At 32.4% G+C, this 10791-nt stretch overlaps 1 protein-coding gene across 1 annotated transcript; it reads right to left on the reverse strand.

Moving 5' to 3' along the window:
- Positions 1-26: 26 nt before the first annotated feature.
- On the reverse strand, positions 27-8223 carry Use1 (Vesicle transport protein Use1). The gene is made up of 6 exons (XM_089638522.1): positions 7934-8223; positions 7667-7760; positions 7438-7564; positions 3186-3388; positions 827-968; positions 27-215 (listed from the first exon to the last, which is right to left on the reverse strand). The coding sequence occupies exons 1-6, from the start codon at positions 8077-8079 to the stop codon at positions 169-171; spliced, it is 759 nt and encodes a 252-aa protein (XP_089494648.1). The 5' UTR covers positions 8080-8223; the 3' UTR covers positions 27-168.
- Between the last annotated feature and the right edge of the window lie 2568 nt (positions 8224-10791).

Here is a 10791-nt window from a genome sequence, read left to right on the forward strand (position 1 = left end):
ATTTTTTTTTTACTTAGGTACAAAATTTTCAATACCAAAAATGCTAACATTAATTTTATTTATAAAAAAAAACACCTCAAATTATTCATAATTAAATATAATTAATATGCTAAAATAGTACAAAACAAATAACTGTTCCAGTAAAAATAATAATGATTTTTATGCCGACTAAATTGGTGTTTTCTTTTTGATAACCTTCATAAACAGCACCATATCTGAAAAGACAGAATAAATTATTACCTAACAGTAAATTTCTCATTAAAATTCCGTTACACATTAATTTTACAATGCTTGCGTGAAAGAGAAAATAAACATTATATTCAAATACAAAACGTTAATACAATTCCTCAATAGAAAAAAGTAAGAATTTTAAATACCTACATAAAATTACAGAATTTCTAAATAATATATTATGATATTATTTAGAAATTCTGTAATTTTGACACTACTAAATATATTATGCAGTAAAAGCTTGCAACATGACCAGTTCTATATAACACAGCGGAAAAAAAATTCTTTCGGGAAATGGAGACATCCAGAAGCTGAAGTTGAATGTTTTCATGGTCAGGAGATCTTTGCAACTTCAGCCCCTTATGAAGTGATATTAAATTATAAAACCCAACACTTGGAGCATTTAATCAGCAAGAATAAATGATAAGTAATATAAATTATCATTCAATCAAAGACAAATTTAAGAAATACGAAATGCAATTGAAGAAGTCTGATTAAAGAATCTTTGAGAAAGGCGGCCACTTTTTAAAAGATGGCTACGATGGTGTCCAACCTCTGATAGGAGAATAACAAAAATAGTAAAAACTATACTTACTTATAAATATAACCATCACCAGACCAATCATGATCCAAAGCCAACATTTCCACGCTTTCCGGGTTTGTTCTGCTAACCTTTCGTGTTCTGATTTTAGAGATGTCAAATTTGTGTCCGTTAGATTTGATGATGTTTTGAGAACCTTAAAAGATTAAACATCATAAATTATTCAAATAATATCATAGAATAAAAAAAGAATCATCCCAACAGAACACTGAACATATTGACCTCGGTCAAATTTATTTAGCTTTCTTAAATAATACTAGTATGTAATTCTTTGAACAATGTCACTTTTTTTTTCAAGTAAGAAATTACACAATTTTTCCAAAGAAATGTCACTATTTCAATGACAATTCTTTTCCAAACTTTCTTCAGACAGGTAGGTACCTTAATATTGAAAAAAAAATGCTAATAAGAAATTCCAAATAAACACAACGACTTAACATTTGAAAAAATAATCTTTACTGAACTATTAAAATGGCGGGAATGTATAAACAAATTTACAGACCAAGGAAATGCAAAACTTTTGAGTTAAAGCAGGACTTCGCTATGTGCAAATGATGTAATATACATATTGCATTTAGTGAGCTTATTGTGATTCTGTTAATTAACATAATATTTTTTTTTGACACAACCATACAATATGTACAACTTACTAATCTTATAACATGTTTAAAAGAATTGAAACAATTCATCAAATTTCAAATTTAATTTACAAGTTCTGTAAAAGTTCTACTTGAGTTCTGTTCAGAGATGTGCTTTATTTCAAATAAATCCATTTCAAATGGAAATGCAAAATGCAAAATGGGTAATTTCCATTTTGCATTTTAAATGCTTTTCTAAAAACCATTTTGCATTTTAAATGCTTTTCTCAATGCATTTTCCATTTTAAATGCTTTTTTGCAACATTCTTCCTGTTATATCCATTCATCTTTTCATCATAGGCCCAGTATATTAGTCGGTCCTCAACCTCGCTATGAGAGATAATTTACGTCTGTCAAGTTGCTACCTGGTAGGAGCCCTGGCAATTAAGTGATACCATTAAAAAAATACAGATTCAAATAGTGAATACGGGGCCATGACGCTGTAATATTAAATTTTAGATAGCAGTTTCTATTTTTTTACGTTGCCAACATTAGTTCCGCGCAAATTTTTTGTGTTTTCAATGGTTTCATAATCTGTGGTCGTGGTGTTTTTGGATTTAAAATCATGTAAGTACTGTAATTAATACTATTATATCTCATATCGAACTATCTATTTATGCACGCTTCCTAAAGAAAACCAATATATTATGCTAGAATTGTAGAATGCTATGTTAGTATATTCAGTAGTTTAAGAATATACAAGTGAAGATGGATTGAGATGGATAATTTGTATGGCATTGCTTATCTTATTTCATTATATAAATATATGTACGAACTGCATTTTAACCAAATATATTTTTCTTTGAGGGATGTGAGAGATATCAATGCATTACCAAAAATATGAAGTATTTGCTTCAAAGATGTTACCATCATTGGCAGCATTGAGAATGGAAATGTTTCCGCCACTTACTCAACTTGTTCAAAGGTTTTAAAAGGAAGCATGGTCGCTACTACAAGTACAATTTTCGCTACAGTGTCGCATACAGTGTTGTATTATATTATCTGTGGGTTTTCTAGTGCGCCTGCTTGGAGTTTTCTGTGACAATCTATGGTCAAATAATGGGTGCGCACTAGAAAACAACATTTTATATTGTCTGATTTGTCTCACTGTCCTGTATTTCTTTATTGTTCACTGGTGGATGTCCCCTCACTAGAGAGTTACTACATTAAAAATTACAATATTTAGTTAATAATAGATTCTATTATATTCCACTCAAATTCAATTGTTTTTTTACACAGTACATATCAGTATGTATGATTTTTTATTCCACAAGTTGTTCTACATTGATGTCCATTATTAAATAACAAAGTTGTTTAAAATTTCAATAATTATTTTAAACCTGAGAAACCATTTTGCATTTGAAAATAGGTATTTTGCATTTTGCATTTGAAATGCTTTTCTAAAAACCATTTTGCATTTTGCATTTTCAAATGGAAAAGTTTTGACCCATTTCGATTTTGCATTTCAAATGGTTTTGGGTACCCATTTTGCACATCTCTGGTTCTGTTATTATATCATTATCGACTAGTTGTTTCACATAATTCAAATAATAACTGAACTTGAATAGAACTTTCACAGAACTTAACTAATTTTGTAATAAGACCAATTGTTAAAATTCTGTGAAACAACTGGTATTAGTACATAATTTATAAAATGGGTTTATAAAATGAATTCATTTACGATTGGTTAGAAGACATAAAGCATTTATTAATACCTCTGTATCTTTTTTGATAATTTTGCTTGCTAATTGTGTTTGTTCCTTCAAGTTTCTTGTAAGCAGTAACATATTCTCGGCTACTTTCTCCTGCATGGTGTGGTGGTATCGCAGTAAACTATCCAGGTCCTCAGAACCATCTGTGATTGACTTTGAACTCAGCGGCTTAGATATATTTCGGTGTCTGAGGGAGTCATCATTTTCTGGAATGCACAAATACAGACAATATTTTAAAAGACTAAGGACGGGTTGTTTCGGAGTATTTGAACAATTCATCAAATTTCAACGTTCATTTTCAAGTTCTGTGAAAGATTTTTTCAAGTTCTGTTTATATTTCAGTTCTGTCAAGCAACTAGCCTATAATGATATAATAACAGAACTTGAATTGGACTTTCACAGATCCCAGAAATGAACGTTGAAATTTGATGAATTGTTCAAATAATCCGAAACAACCCGTCCTAAGGAAGGGTTCTTTAGGAGAATTTGAACAATTATTCAAATTTCAAAGTTAATTTTCAAGTTCTTTTATTATTTCATTTCTGTCAAGCAACTAGCCAAACTAACTAACTAACCATCGCGCCGTTTTTCGGTCTTGGCACACACTCCTTGCCTCATTCACATTCATAGATCGTCTCATACATACTCTTCTATTATTCGGACTCTTGACATGGCCCGACTCAAGTATCTGATTCACTTTGTTTGTGCTATGTCTTCCTCGGGCTTCCCCGACTTCTGCTACCATTCACATTTGTATCATATATTCTCCTTACACCACTTTCTGAGCTCATTCGCTCTACATGCCCAAACCATCTAAGCGTCCCTTTCTTGATCTTACTCGTTATGCTTACATCAGCCTTGCACTCTTTGCGGATCTCCACATTTCTCACACAATCATATATGGTTTTACACACGTACGACTCAGGGATCTTATTAATACAGCATTCAGTCTACTTTCATCCTTTCTCTGCCAGTTCCATGCCTCACTTCCATACATCAAGGTAGGTATCAGCACTCCATTGTGGACAAATTTTTGTTAGCACCAACTGCGTTCAGTCCTCCATTAATGAAATTACCTGCATTTACCCTTCTTTCGATATAATTAGCCTATAATGATATAATAACAGAACTTTCACAGAATCCGAAAATGAATGTTGAAATTTGATGAATTGTTCAAATTTAAAAGAATTATATCTATTTAGGAATAAAGTATTTCAACAACCTTCCGATTGAAACAAATAAATTAAAAGATATCAATAAAATGAAACTAAAACTGAAATTATACTTGTCAGGAATAATTAACTAAATAATTGCCTGTTTTCCCTTTCTTTATATTTATTATTAGTCTATATTCATCTCAACTTTATTTAGATGTTTCTAATTGCTCTCTTAATTGCTCAATATTTAGTATGTAACAGAATCCTATGTATCTACACCTACACATATAGTTTTTTTTTTTTTTTTAAAGAAAGACAAACATTCCCAGGTTACGAATAACCTAATAATAATAATATAATAATAATGTTTCAGAAGTTATAATTGTTCCTATTATATATACCTATTGCATAATGTTATTCTATTTTCCTTATAATTAGTGTAACTCGCTCACCAAGCACAAGAACCAGTTTCTTCTTTGGTGAGATTGCGATTATAAATATATTTTGTACTGATATGTAATTTATATAACACCACTGTACCCACTTATATCTATATTAAATAAAAAAGGTTGAAAATCATAAGGTCAAATTCACTGGTTAAATAGTGTAGTCAGGAATAGTACAATTAACCTTTATGTTTGACCAAGTGCCAGTATACAGATTCATACCAACCCAATAATAGAGAAGGTCTATTATTGCTTGAAAGATGTAATGATAATTTAGACTGAAAAGCTTCAGCAATAGTGAACCAATGATCCTAATATAACATTAATGGTTTAATAATAATATAATAATTATAATTAATAATATATTAATATATTAAAATTTAATAATTTAATAATATAACATTAATGGTGATAATTTGATCGGTCGGTGGCCGAGTTGACATCGCCTTTGAGTCCCACCCAGGCGTAATGTGTTCAATTCCTCCATCATAACAGAAGCAACATTAGCAACACTCCAGCGGTAGATTTTCAAATATTTTTAGGTTATTTGTAACCCAGGAATATTTATCTTTCTTAAAAACAAGACCAAAACAATTATGAAAACGTTCACGGAATTAGGACTAAATGGATTTGCCGGCCTGATGAGACACCGGGTCACTGGAGTCAGGATGCGGCTAATGGCCTCCGCCAACACGTTGGTGACCGCAGCATACCAGCGCCAAATGCCACTCCTGAGTGAGCGCTGGGCCCAAGCTCACTCAAGACCACGCTCTGCATAGTTGTACTCTGTTGTTAATTTATTCTTCTTCATATATTTTTGCATTTTTCACATATCTATTGTACAAAAAAAATGTATGTCTATATGGGACGTGTGGGATTGCACTAACCTAACCTAACTTAACCTCCCCACATCCTGAAAAAATAATTTTCTTTTCCGATTTTATGTCCGGGTTAAATCTTCCCCATAGGAAAAACTAAACCCTTCCACACACTTTTCCACAAATGATCATCTAGTCAATCAACATTATGCAAGTGCATTATATAAGCAAAATAAATACAAAACAATACAAGAACAACACGTCAACTCACCAGAGATCAAATGGGAAAATAATTCACCGACTCCAGATATTTTCATATCAGAGGGTTCGGCTCGGTAGAACTCTAACAGGGCCTATAAATCCTACTGATCCCTCAACATAAATATTTAAAAATCTTTCGTAATCCTACATGTATTTAAAATGACTGATTTTTGCATTTTTATATATAAAATTTTAATGATAGATCTAATACGCCTAAATTTTTAATGAGAGAGCTAGGTATAATGCCAGTAGCTGAAATAATTAATGGTAATATTTTTATAGTCTGAGAATGCCAAATTCTTTTTATCTCATTTCCTAAATCTGTGTATTTTCTTATTAACAGATTTTTGAATATTACAGGAATTTGGAATAGCGACATCAATGATATAAGTTATTTTTTTAATTTTGTCATGTAAAACTATATCGGGTCTATTATGACTAATCGTTCGGTCTGTTAGTATAGTTTTATCATAATATATTTTATAAAATTCGTTTTCTAAAAATGAATTTGGTCCGTATTCATAATATGGTATTATATTACGGCAGTCAATCATGTTATATTTATGTAATTACCAAACTTTGGTGAATTATTTTTAAAACTTGATTGTGCCTAAATGTATACTCGGACGGTGCTAATATAGAACATCCCGATATAATATGTTCTATAGTTTCCGGAAAAGCCAAACATTTTCTACATAAATCATCAATTTGATTTGTATCTTTGATTATATGTTTCCTATAATTGTTAGTATTAATGACTCTATCCTGAATGGCAAGCATAAATCCTTCTATTTCTGCCCTCAACTCTCCAATACTCAACCATTTGTTTGACGAAAATTTGTCAAACAAATTATTATTATTATTACTATTGACCAGTCGGTGGCTGAATTGACATCGCGTTTGGGTCCCACCCGGGAGTGGCGTGTTCAATTCCTCGGCTGGTTAATAATAATAATAATTGGACAATTTTTATAGCGCCGCTTTTGTGAGTTATCACCTAAGTGCTCCATCACAACACAAGCAACCTTTTCCGCTAACTGTGGTGGTAGTAGGAGATTTTAAAATATTGCGGGAATGTTCGTCCTTCTTTTAAAAAAAAAGTGGGAAAACAGATTTCAAGTACCCCACAGAATAAAGAATCAATTGTCACAATTACTTTCTCAGTAAATCGGTAAATTAATAAATCATTTTAGACATCATAGTAAATTAATAAATCTCAGTAAATTAATAAATCATTTTAGACATCATAAAAATTGAAATTGAAATGGACATCTCAGTAAATTAATAAATCATTTTAGACATCATAAAAATTGAAATTGAAATGGAATCATATGAATAAATCACCTCAACGTGGCCTAAACAGAGTTTGAAAATGGCCTAGAACGCCGAAACTGTCACAATAGTTAAAAATTTAAATACTTGCAGAACTTAATAATAACATTATTAAATTTAATTTACAAAATAAAAAAAAAATCATAATAATCTAATAGGCATGTATGAGAACCAACATTTATAGATTTAAAAAAAAAACATACTTGTAAACAGAGTATGAATAAAAAAATATAATAGTCACCATTGAGAAAGAGTTCAGACTTGAGCTCTTGTCCGTATTTAGCAGTAGTTTTCTGGTGAATTTCTTTAGTGGCTTCATTGGTCCCCATTGTGGCGGCCCCGTGGGCTAGGTGTTGTACTGCTACCACCTAAAACATATGTTTTAAATGATTTCTAAACGAAACCCAAACCAATATATGTTTCACAGGAATAACATAAATTTATTCAATACTAGACAATTTTAAATTAACCTTTTGAACGGGGTTGAGATTCGTTGTTTGAATTAATCCCTTGAGAAACAAATGCCTTCGGTTGTAATTTGAGAGGATGTCCTTTGAAGGTTTCCTGCAATTAAAATTCTGATGAGTTAAATTGGACAGCCATATTTTAGTGCAACTTATTTATTGATCGAGGGTTCAATTTTTACACCAGATCGGGGTAAAACAATGCATGTTTACATAAATATTATTTTCATAAATTTAAATATTGTTTTTAATTATACTTATGAGTGAACTAACGTTGGCTGCTTCTGAAGTTCGAGTAACATTGCTTCCAAAGATTCGAGATATTTTTTTAGTCTCCAATCTTTATTAGGGTCTTCATTAGCCATTTCTTCACACCGATTTAATAGTCTTTTGACATCTATTTCTATATGAGAAGCCATAATTAGGTTTTCCTTTTCCACTCTCTAATTTCAAAATTATTTATTTAATCAAAATTCAGCTGTGCGTCAATCGCACACAAGGCTACACGTCAGAAACAAATTAAAAATCAGGTGTTTGACGTTTAATTTGACAGTTCTGTGTTGCCACTGGTTGCCACTGTTGTCAGCAAACATTTTCTACAAACCTTGCTAGCCACCAAGGAAAAAATTATTTGGCCAAATAAAAATTTACTTTGGTAGCCATAGAAAACATCTAAACATTTAAAGCCCCTATAGACCACTTGGTTGATTCAAGCGTTGATTATTAAGGTTATGTTAATGTGTTTCACTTGTCAGCAGACGAAATTCGTAGCTTTGTAATGTATTGCGATTCAAAGAGCGAATTTGAGGACAATTTACTCAGTTGATTATTTCGTTAATGAGTTTTGTATAAAAAGGAGATAGATTTTCGAAAAAAAACGAACTTAGAAGCTAAACCACTTTTTTGGAGCTGACGACCACAATTTAGAGCTGAATCTAGCTCTACAGGAGCTGAGTTGGCAACACTGAGTAAAGTTGATTCGACTGCTCTACCACGCTACAGACTACAGACCAACAGACGCATAAATAAAAAAACAGACGATCCAGCTTGGTTGACGGTTGAGTTGTTGGATGGTGGTTGGATGCTTTGGCGGTACAACCGTTCAATTTGATAGCCACGCCCCCTTATCACATAAAATACCTTAGCGCGGTTCAAATTTACGTTTAACTCAACCAGATTGATTCAACCGCTCAACCAATTGAGTCGTCTGTATCGCCCATTAATATTTACGGTACACATTTATCTAAATATCTATGGAATTTAGTATTTTTTTAGCAAATCTCATTGACAGTACAATGAGTTAGAGATGGGCGAAGCGGCTCAGTTGAGGGAGCCGGTTCACTGGGTCCCGTTCACCTGAAAGATCCGCTTCAGTGAACCGGCTCGATTGAACCCCCCCCCCCTCCCTCCATAAATAAAATAAAAATAAAGTTCTTCGCGATAAAAGAATACATACGTGTAGTCGTCGATATTATACCATGGTACAGATATTGAAATCGACATGTGTTCTACACTCTACAGTGTCCTAAGATGTTTAAGATTCGCTAGTGAAATTTATTTTAGTTGTACATTGTGACCGAAATCAAATTGGATCGTTTATTATACAATGTGCTATTTTTATGTTTTGGTGAAATTAAAAGTATTTATTATTATTTTTTTGGTAAACTAATGTTTAAGACAAGATTTTTTATGCATAGCACAAAGGGTAACAATTATTTTATAAGCAATAATTATTAGCCTGAAACACTAGTATATATTGAATTATTTCGCGGATAAGAGATAAGCCGCCATAGCTCAGTGGTCAGAGCTGTCGACCGGAAATCGAAAGGACACGGGTTCAAGTCCCGTTGGCGTCATGTATCTTTTATCAGGAGATTTTTCAATGTAGATGAGTGTTTTAGGCTACTAATTATTGCTTATAAAATAAAAGTATTTAAACATGAAACCATGAGATTTCATTTTTCTTTTATAAAAGTTGCATTTAAAATATTTTTAGGGTTTTATGATTTTTCATAACAGGTTGCGTCTGACAAAGCTCCCTCCGGAAGAATGAGCTGAAAAGATAAATGCTTTAAAGGTCATTTCTCAGGACTGCGCTTCGTCAGATGGGACCTTGCTATCGTGAGGAAACATTCCGACATTTTTGCTTCTTTGGGAATATTATATATTTCGAAGACAAAATTTTTGCCCAGAAAAATCGATCAATATATCGTATATTTATGATTACATTCAAAGGGGATTCCCAATTTTATTGGAATACCCTTTTATTAGAATGAAAAAATGAAATCGAGAAATCTTTTGTTTTGTTAGGTTTTTGGTACAAAACGTCAAACTTCAATCGTACGGTAATCGTTGAATCACGTTTCTTATCGCTTTTCAGTTTTTTTACCCGGAAAACATAATTACGAACTTTATAATAGCTTTAATTTAAATTTACCATGATTTCCACAAGAAAAAAGAGTGAAATTTGGAATCATTTTTCTGCGGCCACAAAAATTGTCAGATGTGTTATTTTTAAATTAAAATCTATAATCTATATCAATACTATTGAAAAAATTTCTTTAAATTAAGTTTAAAAAAATCAATTGGTGAATGGAATTAAAATATAGAACAATGAAAATAAATAAGTGTAATAATAATATAAAAATTGTGTTGTGAAACAAAATACTTCGGTGTGAGAATAATAGCTAAACGTCGTTCATGTAAGTACTCAATGCCAACATTACTTTTTTACGATTATTTCGATATCAATGATTAACTGAAAATAAACCATGAACATAATATAACTCTTCCTTGTTCCTGTTATAATAAACTAAATAAGTGCCGACACAACAACTAAAATGTTATGCAAGCGGGAATACCAGTATTATTATGTCGTATATATGGTCAATCCGGTCAGTACGTCAGTAGTGACCCGCGAGCCGTGAGATCCGTTGAACGATGTATGCGGATCTTCGTTCGCGAACGGGTGAGTCGGCTCTTCGGGTCTGGCGGGTCACCTGCTCACCGGCTCACCGTTCGCGAACGACTGAAGCGGGTCACCGGGTCACCGGCTCACCGGCTCACCGGCTCTTCGTTCGCGAACGAGTGAAGCGGGTCACCGGGTCACCGGCTCACCGTTCCCGAACGGG

The sequence above is a fragment of the Hesperophylax consimilis genome, chromosome 13, assembly GCF_061612785.1.
Source record: "Hesperophylax consimilis isolate HC1 chromosome 13, BYU_Hcon_1.0, whole genome shotgun sequence".
NCBI lineage: Eukaryota > Metazoa > Arthropoda > Insecta > Trichoptera > Limnephilidae > Hesperophylax > Hesperophylax consimilis.